We start from the raw sequence: 21,823 nt of genomic DNA, 5'->3' as shown, positions 1-21,823 counted from the left end.
CCCTTCTCCAACATGCAGCGAAATATTTTGTCATATACATTTCTTTTGCTGGCTTGAAGCTGAGCCAGAACAGACTCTTCGCCCCACAAACCGATGCGATCCAAGACCTCTGGTCGACTCCAAGCTGGAGCGCATTTGAGCCGTGCAATCACCATGAGCAGTTCAGCTACAGAGTTCTTGCCACACTGTCTAAACCGGAAATGTAAATTCAAAATTTCCTGGGGCTTGAGGGGAGGAGCTATTTCCTGTTTACGTGGCCACGTTACAGCAGAGTGTGAATGTCCAGAGTGGTCACAACGGTTCATTATGGGATACCTCCCGGAAGCCAATGGCGTCGATTTACGTTGCGCTTTGCCTACACTGATGCAAATTCTAGCCATGGAATTTGAATTCAGTGCTATTCCATTTGCCGTGATGGTTTTATTCAGTTAACTTTTACTGTGCTTTAAATCGACGGAACTTATGTGCCAGTGAAGATGCATACTTTAGGGGGTCGACGTAAGCAGCGTTACGTCGACCTCCATTGCCAGTGTAGACCAGGCCCTTGTCCGTGGCTTACCTCCCGGGCATGCAAAACGTGATAGTGGACAAGCTCATTTGCACATTTCCCAACGACCATGAGTGGGAGATGCGCCCAGCAGTTCTTCATTACTTATTCACACAGTGGGGATCAGTGTCCACAGATCTGTTCACCACTTTACTAGACCAAGCAGTGTCTGCGATACTGTTCCAGGGCAGGGATTGGGTAGCACTCTCTGGGTGATGCCATCCTCTTCCTGTGGAACAAAGACCTTCTTTATGCCTTCCCTCTGTTTCCTGCTGAAGATAAAGAGGGATAGAGCTCACCTAATTCTGATTGCTCCCATGTGGCTGAGACAGACCTGGTATCCTTAACTGATGCGACTCACAATGTGCCCACCGATCTCCCTTCCAGCTACTCCGCACCTTCTATCTGAGGACAAAAGACGTACCGCACATCCCAATTTGGGGATCCTCTGCCTCAAAGCATGGCTCCTACATGGTTCCAGCACCTACAGAGCTCGTGCTCAAAAGAAGTATGAGAGGTTCTACTGCACAGTAAAAAGTCTTCCGCATGACTCACTCTCCTTCAGGAATGGTCTGGGTTTCAGATTTGGTGCCTGTCCCACCAAATCTCTCCAGTATTAGCAACTTTTCTACATACTCTGGAATGTGCCATGATCCTTAAAAAATTGGGGCTATTTCTGAGCTCTTTCATGGTCCACCTAGCTACTATTGCAGCATTTCACCAACCCATAGAAGGGTGCTCAATATTCTCGCACCCGACCACTAAGAGGTTCCTTAAGGGAATAACAAACATTTCCCTCAACCTTGACATCCTACCCCCTTGTGGGACCTAAACCTAGTATTAAAAGGGCTGACTAGGCCTCCCTTCAAACCCATGACCACATGTTCACTAGCATATACCTATAGATGAAAAATTATTTTTTTTAATTGCAGTTACCTCAGTTAGAAGAAATGGGGAAATAGCAGCTCTTGTGATGTATTCTTCCCTGTATTCTTCCCTGACAAGTTTACACTTAGGCCAAACCCAAGGTTCATTCCTAAAGTGACTTTCTTGTTTCACATGAATCAGTCTATTCACCTTCCCACCTTCTGTCTGATCAAGACAATAGGGAGGCCACATTGCATATCCTAGACCTTAGGAGAGCTTTGGCATTCTTCCTCGATAGGACAAAGTCCGTCAGGAAGTCCCCTAGACTATTTCTCTCTATGGTGGAAAGATCTAAGGGCTCAGCAATATTAGCCCAAAGACTCTCCAGATGGGTCTCAAATTGCATCAGACAGCTACCAAATTCATAATATGACTCCTCTAGACTTGACCTGTACACACATTCTGAGATCGATCTCACCTGTCACCTTCTTTAAAAATGTCCCCCTCTCAGAGATCTGCAGAGTGGCGACATGGGTGTCAGTCCATGCCTTTGCAGAACGTTATGTTATCACCAGGAATTCTGCCTCTGATGCCATCTTTGGCTCTACAGTACGATCATCTGTGACTAACCCGATTCTGAAGTCCCAGCTCTCCAACGGGGGTACTGCTCGCAAGTGCCTATGGATGCTACACTGTAGGTGATGCTACTTGAAGAAGTTACTCACGTTGTGCAGTAACGATAGTTCTTTGAGATGTGTCCCTATGGGTGCTCCATTACCCGCCCTTCTCCCCTCTACTTCAGAGTTCTCGCTCTGACTCAGTGGTAGAGAAGGAACTGAGGACAGTTAACCTGCACGCATTGACTAGCCTCGTGGCGCAGCATGAGGAGAGACCGCGCAACGGACACTGCTACTGAAGCTCTCCGATCAGCAGCACAGGGACAGAGACACATCTACAGTGGCACACCCATAGGGGGATGCATCTCGGAGAATTATATTTATTGCCCAAGGTGAGTAACTTCATCAAAAAGTGCCAGTACAAAAGAGCTCTCCTAGCTCCTGACAGCTCAGTGCAAATGAAAATCGACCCTGACAGCTCTGGGAGTTGCTGAATCTGCTGAAGCCCACGGCTTAATGGTTCACACATCTGGGCCTACTTCGTTATTCGACCTGTTGCCTCTCCCCTGGCCCTGCTTAGTTTCCACAACCCACCCCATGTTAGCAGCTTCCCCACTTAGCAGCCTAGGTTAAGAACCTTCCCAGTCCATCTTCCCTGTATCATACAAAGAAGGTGACCCCTTCTGTAGGGCAGCCTCCAGGATTCCTTTACTTCCTCCTGTGCTCTGCAGGATCTCCTCAGCCCAGCCAGCCTCTTCGTGGTCTGGATTTCCCCTTCTGGTTACCACCATCAGCCATTTCATAGCTGCCAGCTCCTGCCTCATGGGCCTGTAACCAGAATTTGACAGCTCAAGGGGGCTGGGAAAAAGAGTTTAAAAACAACACTCTACCCATTAGGAGAACAAAAACTATGATCTTACTTCTCAGGAGACTTATGACTATTGATGTGGTGTTGGAACTAAAAGCCAGTCTAACCATATTGTAAATGCTTACTATGCACAGACCCCAGCACAAGTAGTTTGCTTCATTTCTGCTTGAGCTGTGCTTGGTGATGGCCCTGAGATTTGGGAGCATGCAAAGAATGCTCTCAAAGACTCTTCAGGCAGGCCCTGTGCATAGTGGTGCAATCACCGGGGGGTAGGGGAGGAGTAGGAGTAAGACAAACCAGTGGGCTTGTATGACCACCCCAAAATGCAAAGGCTGGCTCTGAGGATCATCTCCTCCTGCCAAGATGGCCAAGAAATCAGGCCTGTTTTTCGTGTAGGAGGGATCCCTCATGCAATGGGCAGCCTATTATACAGTGCTTCCTGGGAGACTAACAATGCAGAGATACAAGAGTCACTTCTGTTTCATTGTCAGGAGCCTAGAGATGGCAAAGATCTTAGTGCTGCTGTAAGTCTGGATTTCTGCAAAGCAAACCCTTGCATTCATGCCCATTCATGTAGGATACTTTGTATCCAACTTTTTCACTGAACTTGATGTATGTTGCTTTGTTCTTAGTGCCTATAAACTTTTCTCTTTCAAATCTACATAGGGCCACTACTGTTCGCTACAAAGGGAGAAACCTCCGGATCAAAGCTCCAATGTGCAGGGCTTTGAAGAAACTTTGTGACCCAGATGGTATGTAAGAAAAGCTGGAATGGGAAAGAGTTGTAACAGATGAGCAGGAGAGACAGCCAGGCCTGTTTTAATGTATACCTCTCTCTGGCAAGGGAATTTATGCTATCTCATGCTCTTTTGGGGCACGGGAATGTTCCCATTCTCTAGTTTCCCCGTTCATTTGTGTCACTCAGTGATACGGCTTTGAGAAAAATCCGCTTCCATGGATCTTGAAATCTGACGCTGGCTGCTAAAGTGCTATGCAAATAGAGAAATTGGAAAGGAAGTTGCTATATTGGAGAGAATCTTCTTTGCTTTGCATCTTAGGCTTAAAGTCCTGCAGCCCGACTTGAACCTAACAGGACCAGACTATGTGTCAGGTTTTGGTTGGGTCAGAAAACAACCCGACTCACTCAGAGTCAGGTTGGTTCTCCTCCTCCATGTTGCAGCAACTCTCACTTCACAGTGCACGCACAGCACAGTGGGGGCAGTGGTTGACGAGCAGGGCATGCAGTCACCACACGCTGACCCCACAGGCAGGAGATGGAGGCGCTGACTCAGGGTGGTGGAAAGGATCATGTGACAACTCTCCTAGGGCTGGGTCGGGTGGCCTTGGGTCTGATTCAGGACTGGGTCAGGCTTAAAAGTTAGGCACAAGCAGACCTTCACTCAGGCTGTTCTGCACATTCCTGCCAACAAGGGAATAGCTGTGTGGTGCTTAGCAGTGACCATTTCAGACCTTCTTTACTCTCCCCACCTCAAAACAAAGCACACTTTGGTCAACAAGCAATATTAAATGCAATTTGAAGATCTGAACAATTACACTTGTCAGTTCCCATCCATCTGTGTTTTGACACTGCACTGCTTACTCAACTGTCAGCTCTAGTACAGCAGCAGTGTCCAAAGATAACATTGGTGCATCAGAACTGGAGGAAATCTGAGAAAGGAGGCTCCATTGGTGAATTTGAGCTGCCCACGTATTCTTATGATGCTTTCCCCACCCAGTTTTTATTAATCTGACTGAACATTTAGTTTTATTTCTGACCATATTACCTGTGTTAGAAACACCTGTCTGCTTTCTACCCATTGTTTTGCTTTCCTTCATCTCTTAGGCATTAGCGATGAAGAGGATCAGAAGCCAGTGCGTCTTCCTCTGAGGGTCCCTGTGGAGCTACAGCCACGAAATAATCATGCATGGGCTCGAGTACAGAGCCTTGCCCAGAACCCACGGCTCAGGTAACCAAGGGCAAGACAGATCTATGTTAAGAATGAAGAGAGGAAGTGCGTGGCTGTGATACAGGGCACCCTTGCAACTTCATATCCTCTCAGTTAAGGATTTGTTCTCTCCTGATTCCTGTGGCATTCTATCTGGTAGCTGGGCTGCAAAGAGTTAAATCAAAATACTTTCTAATCACCAATCTGGGACCAGCATGTTTAAACGTGCTGATCCTGAAAGCATTTGTACTTGTCCACCAAAATATTTGATTATGGTGGGTCATGTGATATCAGACTTTAAAATATCGTTTTGATTACCATTCTGCCATAAATCCCCTTATTTTGGTTTAGATACGACTTTACCAGGCTCTCTCCTGAACAGCTGAAGTTAGATATTAATGCTCTGTGTCATCTATTCAAAGTGTTGAGGGGATCCAGGTGGATCAGTGGCTTGTGGCACTAGTTCTAGTTGAGATGTATTGGATTTATTGTGTTGAGGGGGAGGGCAAAGAAACAGAACAGCAGCTGAAGTGATGAGCTTCTGTGATTCTGGACATGGCAATTGCCACATACTGATGAAAAGCAAAGATTGCTGCATTTGCAGGGATATACAACATGCTTTTAGGAGTTCGTGATATCACTAACACTTCCCAGCACTTCCTTAACACTAGTCCAGCATTGAGGATAACAAGTCCTGACCTTGGTCAGCATAACTTTTATTTCCTCAATGAAGCGTCAGAAATAATGACCAAGTGCTATAAAGGGGGAGGGAGTGAAGAGAGTTAGTATTTTAGGGTGGGATTTATCCTCCTACCCTGATAGAGACCAGATGTTTTGAGGACAAGGGGAGAAAAGAGAAATTTTACCCCAATTTTATCCTCCTTACCACCTTTGATATTCTAGCTTTGTGTTCTACTTCCTAAGAGTCATAACATAGCTAACCTTCCCCTTCCTCTCCTTCCACCAGGAGAAACTGAGAGCCCAAGTCACCTCTGCAATATTTATCTGAGAGAATGTTGGGGTTACTCACAAATCATGAATTACCTACATGTTAGTGTTGTGCATTAAAACTGCCTCCTGGTTCTCATGGAGGTTACAGTAAGACAGGGGTAGGTGAATAGATAACTCTGCATAGTGTGTCCTTGGCTGCTGTCTCTGCTCCTAGCTTACACTGTGCCAGTCCAGTTTCCCCTCCCTGATTCTGTTTTAGCAGCAAGTTGTGCTTTTGAGTTTCTGCTGACTTGTGTCCTCAGTTCTCTTTCAATCTTTTTCTCCTGTGCAGAATGATAGTGGAGTTACATCGGAAGGTCTCCAGCCTCATTGAGTTCCTGAAACAGAAGTGGGCTCTCCATGAAGTGCGCATTGTATCCTTTTTCTGTTTAGAGCACATGGTTAGTCTGCTTTGTGTACTATGTTTGGAGGCAATTCCCTTGCTATTCTAACCTCACTGTTATCTCACACAGGTGAATCTTCATTAAAGGGACGTTGAGTTCCTGTTTACCATGAGTAAATAGTGAGCTCATTCTAGTTGCTCGTAGATGGATATTCACATTACAAAATCCATCATGATGATTGGCCCTTGGGTTGGCAACCTCCTCCAAGAGGCCGAGGAGGACTGACCTAGCAACTTGCTCTTAGGGATGTCCTTCAGTCATGGTCTTGTGAGACTATTAGTTGGTCAACAGGGAAGGAAGCTTGTAGTGCTGCTGCCCGTTGCATATGTGTGTATGGTACAAGCCTTGTCATGGGGTTCCCACTCACTGACAGTGTGCCTCCTCATGTCTAGATCTGGGACGATAAATCTTGTGGCATTGCGTGCCCCCTTCTGCTCTCTGCTAGTAAATTGGCTCTGCGGCAAGGTCCCCATGTAGACCACCCCTTCTGAGGTTATAAAATTCAACAGGGCCACTGTTCAAATGCCTTCTCCGGGCAGTGGTCAGCCCCAGCTTGGGGCTCAGTACTACTATATCAGGGGCTGGCAGGGAAGCCCAGGCCCATCACTACGCTGGGTCCTGGCCCAGGGACCCTGTAACCAGCAGTCCAAGTCTGCTCAATCCCCATCCCTCTTGCTGTTTCCCTGGATTCCTTCCTATCCAGCCTCTCTCTTTCTTGTCTGTTTCTGGATTTACCATGGGTGCCTACTCTACTCCACGTGGCTACTTCACCCCCCTTAGCCTCTTGCCAGACTCCTTGTTCCAGGATCTCAGGGCTTACTTTGCCCCTGGACTTCTTCCTTTGTTTGTGATGATTTTCCAGGGGATGACTGCACCCCTCCTCCCCTGCTGCTGCCTCCTGCTTTCAGCTCCTGGCTTTATAGTGCAGTCCCAGCCCATCCCAGATGAGCTAACTAACCCTGGCCCTCTCAGGTGTCACCAGGTAACCTAATTGGCCTCTGAGGCTCTTGTTAACCCTGTCAGAGCTGGTGTGGGGTTCATACCCCATCGCAAAGTCCCAGAACTTGTTACAAAGATACATTTTTTTATATCCCTACCTCGAAACATTAATCTATGAAACGTAGTGGAAAGACTTGTAAGATGCCAACTATTCTCCTCTTCCTAGCTCTTTCACTTGTCTGTTCGTTCATTTTTTTTCTTCACCTGTAAGCCTTGCAGCAGCTGCACAGTGGCATCTTACATGTGGAAACCGATGCCCACGTGAAAATGTAGAACATGGGTGTACTCTACTGACTTTGTATTCCATTTTTATACCAAAATCAGTGAAAATTTCCCTTTTTAATTTAAACAAAGTTGCCATGGAATTTGTCATCTGTTGCACAAGGGTGTTGCAACATTGGGGAGGTTTCAGAGAAGAGCCACAAGAATGATTAAAGGATTGGAAAAACCTGCCTTATAGGGATAGACTTAAGGAGCCCAATATATTTAGTTTATCAAAGAGAAGGTTAAGGGGTGATTTGATCACAGTCTAGAACTACCTGGAAGAATTGTGGCCTTGGGTATATCCCTTCTCAGCATGTAAAAGCATAATTCCTGATGATGGAACATACCCATCTATCCTGAGTGGAGAGCTTGCACCCACATGGCTGCTTATTAATCTCTTCAACTACAAATTGGGCTACCAGCTATTCATTTTAGTGGTGTCTGTGGCTGATGCTGCAGCTAATCTGCATAACGTAAAATGGTTGTAATCTTTGACAAAATATATTTAGCGTAAAACACTAGAGGAACGGCAGCTTCAGGACTCCAGAGATTTAGAAGCAAGAGGCAACCACTCAGAGGAGAAAGTGATGCTTCATCTCTTCCCAGGAGAGAACTGTACGCTCACCCCTCTCCCCGGGGTGGCCAGAGTGGTCCACTCCAAGGCTTTCTGCACAGTGCATTGGCAGGAAACTGGCAAATGCAAACAAAACACAAAAGACTCTCACTTATTGCCTCCTGCCCAAATCCTAGGCATACAGAGTGGTCAGGGGACAGCCAGAGGGCAGCTAAAATACCCTCGGGGATCAGAGGGGAAGAGTGGCGGAAGGACAGAGAGCACTACAGAGCCAGGCAGAACCTCTCAGCCCACAGTGGAAGTCTCTGCAACCCCTGAAGATGTTTCCCCAGAGAGTGGCCTGGCAGAAGGGCCCCCAAGTCTCGGCATCACAAACTCTCTCGAAAAATCACCTTCTGGACTTCAGGACCCGGGAGGGAGTCTTGAGAAGCCAATCCCCCTGGATTTCTGTGCTGAGAGCAGGGAGGCCCTGGCCAGTGACCAAGCAACCGAGCTGTCATTATGCAGCACAGCTTGTGTTTGCAGCAAGATCCCTGACCTGGAAGAACTCTCTCTGCTCGATCCATTCCCTCGCTACATGAAGTCCTGTCAGGACCTGATTGTCCCAGAGAAATGTTTTTGCACAGACCAACTGCATAGGAAAGACCCTGCTCCCGCAGCTCGGAGTGCTTCTCCTGTGACTCTTCCAGCTGAGAGTATGGAGGCAGCTGACCCCTATTCAGCACAGCTAGCAAGAGGTGGGGTGGCATCGCCTGGCAATGGCGCATCCAGATCTGAAACTCAGGCTAGCCACAGCCAGGAACCGCAGCCTGATGCTTTTACTAAGGATTTACCAGATGCAGTAATGGAGGAGACTCAAGAGAAGCTGAGCTCTTCATTTCTGCATCCACCTCAGGGACAATCTTCTGCAAAGCCGCTCAAGGATGATCCGAGCCGGCTCACTCAGCAGGTCAGAGAGGACGGATGGAGTCTGCGAACCTCTGAGAGCCTTACGTTGGCTGAAGTCTACCTCATGATGGGTAAGCCAAACAAGCTGCAGCTGGAATATGATTGGCTAGCTGTGTTAGGGTCAGAAGCCCAGGATTCCAGGGAGGAAACATCTGAACCCAATGCTGTTCCCACATCTTCCACCTTTCACAAGCAAAGACTCCTCAACTGCCTCTTAAAACTCATCTCCACTGAAGTCAACCCCAAACCGGTAAGTAACAAGCATTGATGGCCTGGATGCTAAACTTGCACGACACTTGATTTTGGAGGTAATTGCCCATTTCTACTGTTTCCATGGCAAATCCATGACAAGCCCTATGGAGATCTTAGAGATTTCTATCTGAAAACCGTCCCAGACAGCTTGCAACAGAATTAGACTCCTTGCACTGTATGCTGCAGCTACTGGTTTTTACCCCCATTTTAACGGTTTATCCCATGGGTCTTCAGCTTCAGTAGCAGTTTTGATTAATATTTAACATGTTTACATAGTAATTTCAAATTAAATTGCACATCAGCACAAATGGTTACATAATGTGTAGTCTTTCGATCTTTACTTGCTGGTGGAGACTTGGTTCTCTTCTTTTTTAGGACTCACTTCTGATTCTAACTTCTTAACCTGAGGAGAGTCCCAAGTCTCGCTACCAAGGAGCAGCCATGATCCTATCAGCCAAAACTCATTAGACATTAGTGTTTTTGCTCAGCCCTGCTGCTTGCATTCCTGAGCAGCTCCTCCCAGAACACTGGTTCCTGGTGTAGTTGTGGTTTTAGATTTAGTTGGTGATGGAAAGCTCCACACCCGTAGACACATGTGACATCCAGGGAAACCACATTCATGTGAGCAGTTGCAAAGTAGGAAGAAGAACAATATCTTAAAACTAAACAAAAAAACCAAGTGAAGGTCTGTAGCTGAGGTATTAAATTACTTGCAAGTACATTCCTGACATTTCAGTTTCATTCATGCCATTACCAAGATAGTGAAATATCTCAGAAAAATGAAGTCCTTTCAAATAATAAAACTTAAAAGGTAACTGCACCCATTTCTTTATTTGACCAGAGTCAGTTTAGATGACAGTGGCTGACAGTAAAAGTAAACATTCTTATATCAATTATATTGTGATATTGAGGGGAGGGGATAGACATTCTGGAAGGAAATCTTTTCTTTTTAATTGCAACCATTGTTGGTTTGGAAACCCCCTACAATTTTATTCCTCTAGACCCTGCTACAGCTCATCAGATGGCTACAGGGAAGGTAAAATATTTCTGCCAGGAGGCACTCGAGTTCCACTGGAGATCAGGCTTGTCAGCTGTAACACACACCTGATCTTTGCTGCCACGTGAAGCATGTGATCAAAGGCTACTCTTGCTGCAGTATGCAGCAATGTCTCGAGGTCTGCCCTTGAAATAGCTTCTTTACAGTAACAGGTTAAGTGTTGTGAATTTCAGGAGCAGCTGAGCCTCACTGATTCAGACTCTAATTCAGCATTGCCTATCTGGATAATCCATGCTGTTGAGGTGAAAGATAAAAATCTGCTTTCACCAAAGATTCATTGATTGCCTAGGTCACCACTCTTTTCACAAGACTGTATGTAACCAAGCCAAAATGGCTAACTATGCTGTGATTCTTTGTTTTATGCTGGTAATCTTCATTTAAAGGAAACTGTAACAAATTGCATTGCAATCAAGTGTAGGAGGTAATTTTATGCCTGTGGTATATACAGACTCTTTAAAAAGACAGCCTTTGCTAAAAAACATTATAGACAACTTTCTTAGTGAAATTAACTGTAGAACATTAGCAAAGAGCCTACCATGTGGCTCTGATTCTTATTACTATGATATAATCTGAAATAGCAAAAAAAACTGGCAGCATTTCAGAACTGATTATCTTTTATGGTAAGTCAAAATAGCTCATTTTACAACATGTATCTGCCCAATGAAAGGAAGCAACTGGATGGTTATTGAGTATGTGATAGTGGTCAGTTTTGCTAGTGAACCTAAAAGCAGACCTTTTTTAATCTTAAAGTTTTTATCCTCCCTCTGTTATGGTTTTTTCTGGCAAGATCCCAAACTGCTGGCACTGTTAAATACAAACTTGATTCTAACAAAGTGATAAAGTTTCACGTATGGTATTCAGGAACATGGTGATCATTCCCACTATGATGGATAAGTTAAGTACTTAGTGATAGTGCTGCATTTAAGATGACTTTAAGTTTCCTCTTTGTTAAACAAAGAATCTATTGTGATGTTTTGGCAGCCTTTTGAACCATTGTGCTTGGTTTTGCAGACCCCTGAGGTGAACTCTGTCGCCACATCCCCTATAAAGCCTGCTCAAGAGGAGCAATCACTGACTCCTCCTGGGAAGGTGATTGCCATCAGCAGCAGGAGTCCAGGCTGTGCCCGAAACCAGTCTGCTCTTCGCAACAAGACCTTTTCTCCCAGTGCCACTTCTGGCTCCACAGGTGAGCACCCATGGGAATGGCCTTGGTGGATCAGACCATTGGTCCACCAAGTCACTACCCCAGTATCCCATCCGTCAGAGGAAACCCTTCCCATAATGCACCTGGTCTGTTCTGCAATAGTATTTCTGTGGATGGTTGGGAGGGAATGATAATTCATTCCTGACAGCTGATGAAGACTTATATCCCTGGTAACGTAGCTACTGTCACTACAAGTTATTCGTATACAGGTTTATTTTTTTAAATCCTGCAAAGTATCCACCTCAATAATGCAGTTACATGTGGAAACATTGTAGGTTAACTTTACGTGACTTTAAAATCTTTTCCAATCAAGGAAGCCACTCACTAGTCAGTCTTGCCAGGGAAGCTTGCTTCTGTGAGGTTAATGACTGATGTTGGGTTGTACAGTGTCATATGGGTGAAGGATGGGGGATGATAAATATGTTGGTTAAGGTCTAGAGGTAAAAGCATTTAAAATGAGACATTCCTGAGACATTTTGCCAAGATGGAATATTGAATGAACCTGAATTTACCCTCTTATCCCACTAGAGAAGAAATTTACTATCACTTGTCAGCCCCAGCTGCATGGACAGAGAATTTCAATTTCATTGTTCTCAGTCCAGTTGCTTTTGTCGCCACACATTTTATGGCTTGCAGAACAGGCCATGAAGGTGTCAAGATTATTGGGAAAAATCAACATGCTTATCTCAGTATTGCAATGCCAGTACCTTAATGAGTAGTGGACCATGAGGAATTTAACTGATGCCATAAAATACAGTACTCAGGGCTCTGGGTGTTTCTCATTATACAGTCATACTTGCAATTTCATTTTAGGTTAAATCTTTATTGCATTTGTTTGCAGACAAGAGTGTGTGTTAATTTTCAGGAAAGAGCCCAGTAATTTTATAGGTAAAAACCCTTTTTGTTACTGAAAAGAGAAATAGGGGTGTCTTCTTTAAATTGACTTCCTAGAAGTAAAATCAAACCTCCTGTGTTCAAGAAAGGTTGATTTTTGGACTTTATGAAGGGCTATAGATAGGAGTGGGGACTTGCAATTGGGAATGCCAAAAGGGCCAGAGAGTGAGACTGACTTTACAGTCCAGTGGTTAGGGCAATCATCTAGGATGTGGGAGATCCCATTTCAAGTCCCTGCTCCAAGGATTATTTGGTTATTTATACATAATGGCACAGCTTCAACAGGATAGACTGAGAGAGACCCACATCAGCCTATTCCGTAATCCAGGAGTTAGGACACTCACCTGAAAAGTGGGAAACCCATGTTCTGGTCCCTTTTCCACATCAGGCAGAGGGAGGAAAAGAACCAGGGTCTCCCATGTCCTGGGTGAGTGTCCCGTAACTACTGGCCTAAGATTATAAAGGAGTCGTCATCATCCTCTTCCTCCAGCCCATCTAGCCATTTCGTGAATCTAGTCCTCCTTTCATGGAATCACAGAAGATTAGGGTTGGCAGGAACCTCAGGAGGTCATCTACTCCAACCCCCTGCTCAGAGCGGGACCAACCCTAACTAAATCTTTCCTCTGATCAGAAACAAAATGTTTCATTTAAATGTGAGTCAAAATCTAAGGGATTTTTTGATTGCCTGAAACTTTTTGAAAGTTTTTCGGTTCAACCCAAAATTAAACCTTTTTTTGTTTGTCTTTAGTTGCTAGTGAAACAGAAAATCCAGTCTTCACACAGCTCTAATTGAGATATTATATTGTATTATATATCTGTCCCTTTAAAAACAAAAAACTGGTGCCAGCTTCTGTATAGTTTCATGTTCACATATAAACAGGAAGATATAATTGTGTGTATTAGCCTGTATCATTCACATCTGTGAATCGCAACATATAGAAGTATAGTGCCACTCTTATATTACAGGATTTTACTCACTAAGGTAAAAATAATGTAAAATCATAGCTTGAATTTAAGAAGTTATTCATTCTATCAGTATAGTTCTTAGTAGCACTGATCTGACTCCTGAATTTGGAAATTACTCCCAGATGATAAATCTAAGATGTATTTTCGATTATCTGAATTGTAACTCTGTTAGTGCACAGTAACAGTTAAACTCCATTTTATCCATGCATAAAGTGGTATTAAAAGGCAACAGCAGGGTTTTTAGAAGCTAGCCTTCAATCTGTGTTTTCTCATAGTGCTTTTTATCCTGAATCTTTCTGGCTTCTAACTTTTTATTCTAGCTAAATTGAGTTAGCTTTTCCAATAGAAAGTAAAAATTGTACACACTCCAAGAGGAATTGAAAGCCTTGAATAACAGACAGCTTCAGAGCAGCAGCAAAGGAGGCCAGGATGAGGAAAGGGGGGATAGTACACAGCAGGAAAATAAGGCAGAGGAGTAGGTGAGGTACAACGTGAACTAGAAAGTTTAAATGAAATTAAATTTGATCCCATAACCCAGGGGTAGTCAATTATTTTTTTGTGAAAGCCCATATTTCTTGGTCAAGGTATAGGTAAGGTCCAGACTCCAGACAAAATAGTAGTAAAAAAACCCCAACCCAGTAATGATGATAATAAGTAAATAAGTCTGTTCAAAAGCGTCTGGTGATCTGGATTTGGTCCGCCTATTGACTACCCCTGCCATAACCTATATTGCCTCCGCTGAATTGTCTCTTACTTCGTGCATTTGACACCTCTTTTTACTGCTTTATGCAAGAAAAGACCTTATGCTGTCAGTTCTTTGAGTAGTGTCCCTGTGGGTGCTCACCTCCAGGTGTTAGCGCATCCTTGTGTCCTTGATCAGAGATTTCGCTGGCAGTGCCTGTCTGGGTCATGCATGCACGCTCCCTGTGTCATGGCACCGTTGGCACCCTTTTTGGCATGTGCAACCCAGGCTCCTCAGTTCCTTCTCAACCATCCACGGTCCAAGACGGAGCTCCCAGCAGTTCTTCACAGCCCGCTAGAAATCTTCAATAAGTCTTTTTTCCCCGTAAAGTTAGTCAATTTTACCTATAGTTTAGTTGACCTTACCTTTAATCCTTCTGTTTAAAAAAAAAAAAAAAAAAAATTCCCCTCACTTTACCCCTCCGTTATAAGTAAGATTATGCCAGGTTCTCCCGGCTTCAAATGCTGTACCTGATGCAGGGATCCTATTCCAGCTTTGGACAGACACTCCAAGTGCATCAGATGCCTCGGTGAAGGGCATATTGCCCAGAAATGCATCCATTGTACGAACCTGAAAGTCAGAGCCACGGATAACAGGGACCTCTGCCTGAAGTTAATACTCATGGAGCAGTCGCTAAGGCCTGCCTCAGACCCTGGGCAGGGCAACAGCTCCTCACATGAAAAGAATAGAAAAAGGCACTCTATTCCACCGACAATGGAGCATGCCAAGAAAAGATCACCAGAAAAGGAGAAAGGATTTGGTAGCAAAGAGGCTTTAGGTTCCTCGGGTACATTGACCTCCTCGACAAGGAGAGATTCTCATCGCTCCTCTAAAGAGCTGAGAGACAAAACTAAACAACCCCGTGCTGACATGGCACCGTCAAAAGTAATGGTCCTCACAACAGGTGTATCTGCCTAGACATTGGCACTGACGTGGACCTCGGCGCCGATAAGTGGCACAGCACCAACACATGCCAACCAGGCTACATCGGCACCAGTGACAACCACAGTACTGATAGTACTGATACAACCTGAGCACCTGACAGTGCCGAGGGCACCCACGGTGCCAACGATGCCGGTGGATATGTCTGCACCAGAAAAGGCTACGGACCACACTTTGGCGCCGTCATTGACAACGAAGTCAACAACACCAGCTCCACGAAAACATGCTCAAAAGAGCAAATATCATGAGAATGAGGAGGAATTTATAACATCTTCCCCACTATCACCTCTCTACGGGACTGACACCTCTCCAGTGCACTTTACTCACGAGCAGCCATGTCTCCCATCCCCTTCTCCAGTGATGAAGAGCATGATGGGGAGAAAAGGTTGTCTGTGGCACCAACAATCACCACCTAGAGGCCCCCCCATCCAGACATCGGCCACCTCACAGACAAACAATGTATTCATGGTTACTCCACAATATTGTATGCACTGGCCTGGTTGGGACATCTGATCTATTTACTCTCCATTGCACATAGACCGTCAACCTCATATAAGTGCAGAGAAAGATCACCTATTAGACCTACTGAAACAGGACCTGAAACAACTGGTCCTACTAACGAACAGGATGTGAGTGCGGAGCAAGAAATGCCTCCCATCACACACAACTCATCCTCCTCCCCTGACAAGACCATAGTTCCCCCATCCGCAACGACTGCAGATGGTTTTAAGCAGTTCCAGGAACTGTTTAAAAGGGTGGCGGACAGTTTGGAGATCCCACTCCAGGGAATGGCAGAGTTACAACATAAATTGCTTAAAATATTGCAGACCTCACCTTCTACCAAAATCACCCTTCCAATGGATGATGCCCTTTTGGAGCCAGCAAATAACATCTGGCAGATGACCTCCACCATCCCCCCCACTTGTAAAAGGTCTGACAAAAAGTATGTCCCTGCCAAAGATACTGAGTTCCTCTTCACCCATCCAGCTCCTAACTCCCTAGTTATAGAAGCTGCTAACCAGAGGAACAAGCAGCAGCAGCAGCATAAGTAGACACCACATGACAAAGATGACAAAAGGCTGGACTTAATGGGCAGAAGAGTCTACACCTCAGTTACTCTTCAATTAAGAGTAGCAAACTATGCCGCCTTGCTATCAAATTACAATCACAAAAATTATTCCAAGATACCAGAATTTATTGAATTTGTCCCAGAAAATAGAAAACCACGATTTTAATCGTTGATCAAAGAAGGCAGTTGGTTGCAGGAACAGCATTGCAGGCTTCCCTTGACGTGTCTGACACTGTAGCTAGAACTGTGGCAACTGCCATCGTCATGTGTAGGGCACCATGGCTTCACTCTGCAGCCCTGCCTAAACAACTGCAGGCAACAATCGAGGGTCTTCCTTTCAATAAAGTGAAGCTCTTTGCAGAAAAAACAGATGATGTCATGCATACCATGAAAGATTCCAGTGCTACACTCCGCACCCTTAGAATTTACACAGTTGCAACAACAAGAAGACTCTTCAGTATCAGCCGTATAATTCCAGATGCCAACATTACTCTCAAAACACATGGTACAAACAATCACGCACCTGACAAAGGCCACAGCGACGTCGACAAACTAACCAGCAGCCATCAACATCCCAGGCTGCCTCTTCAAAGCAACAATTTTGAGGACTTGGTCGAGGATCTGTACAACCTTCCCCACCTTCCGCAGCCAGAGTCCATCTTGTTCAAACATCAACTCTGGCCCTTTTACCAACACTGGACAAACATAATTTCAGACAAATGGGTACTAGAAATTATCTGATCTGGATATACTGTCCCCTTTACCTCCATACCTACAACCCAGACTCCTTCCCCGTCTCTCTTCAGGAACCCATCTCACGAACAACTATTACAACTATCATTTACTCCAAATAGGTGCCCTAGAGCATGTTCTCTCCCAGCACGGGGAAAAGGCTTTTATTCTAATTTTCTGACCCAAAAGAAGATCGGAGGTTGGAGACCCATTTTAGACTTAAGAAAATTGAATAAATTCATAAAGATACAAAAATTCAGGATGGTTACTCTGGCTACCATATTGCTGGTGCTGGATCAGGGGGACTGGTTTGCAGCCCTCGACCTTCAGGACGCATATTTTAATGTTACTGTTTATCCGGCCCCCACAGAAAATTCCTAAGATTCACACTGCTCAACAATCACTATCAATACACGGTGCTACCCTTCAGCCTTTGCACTGCTCCGAGAGTCTTCTCCAAGGTGCTTGCTGTAGTAGCCGCTTACCTTCGCAGACTAGGAGTCACCGTATTCCCCTATCTCAACGATTGTCTGATAAGGGCACACACCTATATGGAAGCTGTACACGCAGTTCACACGATAAGGATGTCATTTCACACGCTAGGGCTTATGATAAATGACAAAAATTCCACCCTATAGCCTGTGCAACAAATGGAGTTTATAGGTGTACACCTGGATTTCCTCACTGCCAGAGCATTCCTACCAAAGACTAGATTTCAGACCATTGTGAATCTGGAATCTATAATACAAAACAGCCCAACTCTGAATGTACACACAATGCCTTCAAATGTTGGGTCATGTGGCAGCTGCCACTTTTGTAGTGCAAAATGCATGATTGCACATGCGACCACTTCAAATGTGGCTCGCAACAGTTTACAAACCACACAGACTATTTCTATACAAAACGGTAGCAATACTAAAAAAGATCAAACAATCATTAAAATGGTGGACACAGCCCAACAACCTTCAAACAGGAAATCCATTCATAAGCAAAACACCTTCAGTCATGATCACGACAGACGCATCACTAATTAGATAGGGAGTGCACCTGCAAGAGCATACCACTCAAGGGAAATGATCACCACAGGAAACAAAATTACACATAAACCTACTGGAGTTACGGGCTATCCGCAATGCCCGTATACACTTCCTATCTCTGATAGCAGGGAAAACTATAAAGATAATGACAGACAACATAGCATGTATGTTTTACATCAATCATCAGGGAGGTGTGAGATCCCGCACGTATGCTCAGAGGCAATGGAATTGGTGCATATCCCACAACATCCACATTTCAGCGGCATATCTACCCAGTACCCAGAATACCACTGCAGACAACCTAAGCAGAAATTTCGGCAACAATCATGAGTGGGGAATTACACAACACAGTCCCGGAAAACATCTTTCATCAGTGGGGTTAACCCACTATTGATCTATTTGTGACAATGAAGAATTGCAAATGCCATTACTTCTGCTCAAGAGCAGGTCTAGGTATACGTTCAATGGGGGACGCATTCCTCATCAACTGGAACACAGGTCTCCTGTACGTGTTCCCACCTATCCCCATGATAGCCAAAACCATACACAAAATATTCAGGGACAATGCGAAGATGATAATGATAGCACCGGCATGGCCCAGGCAGCCATGGTTTACTTACCTCACACAGATGTCGATCTGTGCAGCACTTGCTCTCCCACTGGTCAACGATCTCCTCTCCCAGGACAACAGAAACGTATGCCGTCTGCACCTGAAGAATTTACATCTCACAGCATGGTTCCTAACTGGTTCCGACAAGCTGAACTACAATGTTCGGAACCAGTAAGGAATATTTTACTAAACAGCAGAAAACCTGCCATGAGAAAAACTTACCTTCAGAAATGGCGTAGATTCTCCTTATGGTGTCAACAAAAGCAGGTCAACGCACTAACGGTGTCAATCCCCACTATATTAGACTATCTCCCGGAAATAAAAAAATCTGTATTAGCGATTAGCTCAATTAAAGTATACCTAGCAGCTATCACCACCTTCTATAATCTTATAAATGATACCACAATTTTTGCGCATCCAATTGTCAAACACTTCATGACTGGTATACAAAATGTGTACCCAGACATACATCCTCCTGTAATACCTTGGGACCTCAATTTAGTCCTCAGGACCATCATCAAGCCATCATTCGAGCCTTTAGTGACTTGTTCATTAATGCACATGTCCATGAAGGTAGCATTTCTAGTCACAATCACATCGGCACGCTGTGTAAGTGAACTCGGAGCACTTATGGCCCACCCACCATATACAGTATTTCATAAAGATAAGGTGACGATACGACCTCATCCTAAATTCCTCCCCAAAGTAACATCATCATTCTACCTTAACCAAAACATACATTTACCTACCTTTTACCCGAAACCCCGCTCTAATGCTCCGGATGCGGCCCTCCACATGCTGGACATCAGACGAGCCATTGCGTTTTCCTGAGATTTGCTTTCTAGGTAAATCTCCCAAACTTTTTGTATCAATTACAGAACATTCCAAAGGCAACACCATATCCACCCAAAGACTTTCAAAGTGGATTTCCACCTGCATCCACACATGCTACACACAGTCAGGGATATCACCACCACAAAGGGTCAGGACACATTCAACCAGATCAATCACTACATCTACAGCTTTCTTGCATAACGTTCCAATTACTGAAATATGCAAAGCAGCTACCTGGGCCTCAGCCCACACTTTCATAAAACACCACCCCATCGATCAGGCATCAGGACATGATGCAGCAATCGTACTCTCTTCCAGCCTAACAACTCCAAAGTTCCCTCCTCCAACTGAGGGCACTGCTCGAGAATCACCTGGAGTGGAGCACCCATAGGAACACTACTCAAAGAAGAAGAGAGGGTTACTCACCTGGTGCAGTAACTGAGGTTCTTCAAGATGTCTCTCCCTGTGGGTGCTCCACTACCCATCTTCCTTCCCCTCTACTTTGGAGTCAAACATTACAGCTCTATGGTAGAGAAGGAACAGAGGGGCCCAGGTCGCGTGCACTGAAAAGGGCGCCAGTGGCACCGCGAGACAGGGATGGTGCATGCGCGACCCGGACAGGCACTGCTGGCGAAATCTCTAATCAAGGACGTGCTAACACCTGGAGTGCAGCACCCACAAAGGGACACATCTCAACCTCAGTTACTGCACAAGGTGAGTAACCCTCTCATGCTAAAATCTAAATAAAAATTGGTAACTAATAACATCACAAACCATATGGGCTTTGCTCTCCTGCTTTGTAACGAAAACTTTTAGGTGATTTGTAGAGAGAATGGTGTGGCCGCGTTAACTGAACACAATCCCACTATTGCCACTAACATGGTATGTGGCCTTCACCAAATTACTATGCATTGATTTTTTTTTCCAACAGTCCCTTTGAGGTCAATGGGAATTGTGTTGCTCAGAAGCTCTTTAAAATCTCGGACGAGATCTCTCAGAAGAGCTTAACATTCACAGTTGCAGCTGGGGTTTTAAATGAGCTTGAGCACCCAAAAGCTGTAGCTGCTGGGTGCTGAGCTCTTGAAATATGGCCCAAGGCTAGTATCTCATGCAAACTAGGTAAATAAGGGTTAATATTCTTCAAAGCACTCAAGTGCTATGCATTATAATAATCTCTTCTCTGGAGACCCAATTTTATATGCACAACATAAATGTCACACACTTTCTGGTTATGTCGTCATAATACACTAGCAATATTGGATTTCAGCCAGAGTGGTTTCAAAATTGATTGGCTGCTTGGAGTGTGATGCTGTGTTGTAGTTCAAACCAAAATATTTTCCATTTCCATTTTATTTTCAAAAAAATGAAATTATCTCACTAAATTGTAATAACCGTATTTAATTACAGAAAAATGTAGTGCCTGGAAACTTTGGGAATAGTAGCAGGGTGTTTCCGGTGAACTAAGCATTGGTCTCTCAATTTACTGTCACCAGAACCTTGCATAGGGATTGTACCTTTGTATTTACCTTGCTACTCAACTAAATTTCATACTTCAGTTTTTTTCAAATACTGTATCAATCTGAACCAGAAATAAACAATGCAGAGTCTTTGGACACTTAGCCCTTATTTGCATTACACCCCTTTTGCTAGTGAAGATATCAGTCATGTACATTTTATCACTTGGGAAACCCACCTTCATCTGTTTCGGCAGATATAAAAGATGCACTTCTCAATGTAGTCATGTGAAACTCTGAATCAACCATAGATGTCAGTGTCTATTCTAATGTGTTGCTTTTTGTTAACCCCTTTTATCCAAGGATCTCAAAGCAAATGAATGAGTCGCAATATCCCTGTGAAGTAGATAAGTGTATCCCCATTGAGACAGATGGGGAGACTGAAGCTCAGAGGCTATGAGTTGCCCAAGGTCACCCAGTGAGTCAGTAGCAGAGCCAGGAATATAATCCAGGGGTCCTGACTCCCAGTCCTGTTCTCCATCTACTAAATATAATTCCCTTAGTTTTTAATTTATTAAATGGTTGATTAAAACCTTCCAGGTCTGAGAAACCCCCGTCGACCTCTCTTGGTGGCTGGTCCCTCGAGTTCTGGCAGTGCCGATGCAGATGGTGGCCTCTTTGCCATTCCCACGACCCTACCACCCAATAGCCGACACGGAAAGCTGTTCTTGCCCAGCAAAGAAGCAGAACTGACCTTCCGACAGCACTTGGACACGATCAGTGTAAGTGAGACTGTTGTAGGGTGACAGGCCCCTTTAAGAGGGAGCAGGGTCTGATGCACCTGTGATTGATTACCTCCTGTCCAAATGGGCTTAAAGGATGGCACCTGGACCTTCAAAAGGGGGAGACAGCAGCAGAAGGTGGGCTACCCACTGATGTGTCTCAACCCAGAGAGGTAAAGGTGCAGCTAGAGGAAGCTATGGCAGAGGCTGTGGAAAGCAGGAGG

General features: G+C 44.8%; 1 protein-coding gene across 3 annotated transcripts in view; it reads left to right on the top strand.

The window, feature by feature from the left end:
- CRAMP1 (cramped chromatin regulator homolog 1) overlaps positions 1 to 21,823 on the top strand; it is an 82,990-nt gene that overhangs the window by 47,191 nt on the left and 13,976 nt on the right. For all 3 annotated transcript variants that reach the window (XM_067551421.1, XM_067551420.1, XM_067551419.1), the window contains exons 7-12: positions 3,566 to 3,651; positions 4,743 to 4,866; positions 6,128 to 6,209; positions 8,012 to 9,274; positions 11,345 to 11,519; positions 21,418 to 21,599. In XM_067551421.1, coding sequence (XP_067407522.1) covers positions 3,566 to 3,651; positions 4,743 to 4,866; positions 6,128 to 6,209; positions 8,012 to 9,274; positions 11,345 to 11,519; positions 21,418 to 21,599 — 1,912 coding nt within the window. The remainder of the gene's footprint in view (positions 1 to 3,565; positions 3,652 to 4,742; positions 4,867 to 6,127; positions 6,210 to 8,011; positions 9,275 to 11,344; positions 11,520 to 21,417; positions 21,600 to 21,823) is intronic.

Source organism: Emydura macquarii, unplaced genomic scaffold, assembly GCF_026122565.2.
Source record: "Emydura macquarii macquarii isolate MOO-44397 ecotype Brisbane River unplaced genomic scaffold, CSIRO-AGI_Emac_v2 contig_1348, whole genome shotgun sequence".
Classification (NCBI taxonomy): domain Eukaryota; kingdom Metazoa; phylum Chordata; order Testudines; family Chelidae; genus Emydura; species Emydura macquarii.
This window is presented reverse-complemented; position numbering and strand designations above follow the sequence as displayed.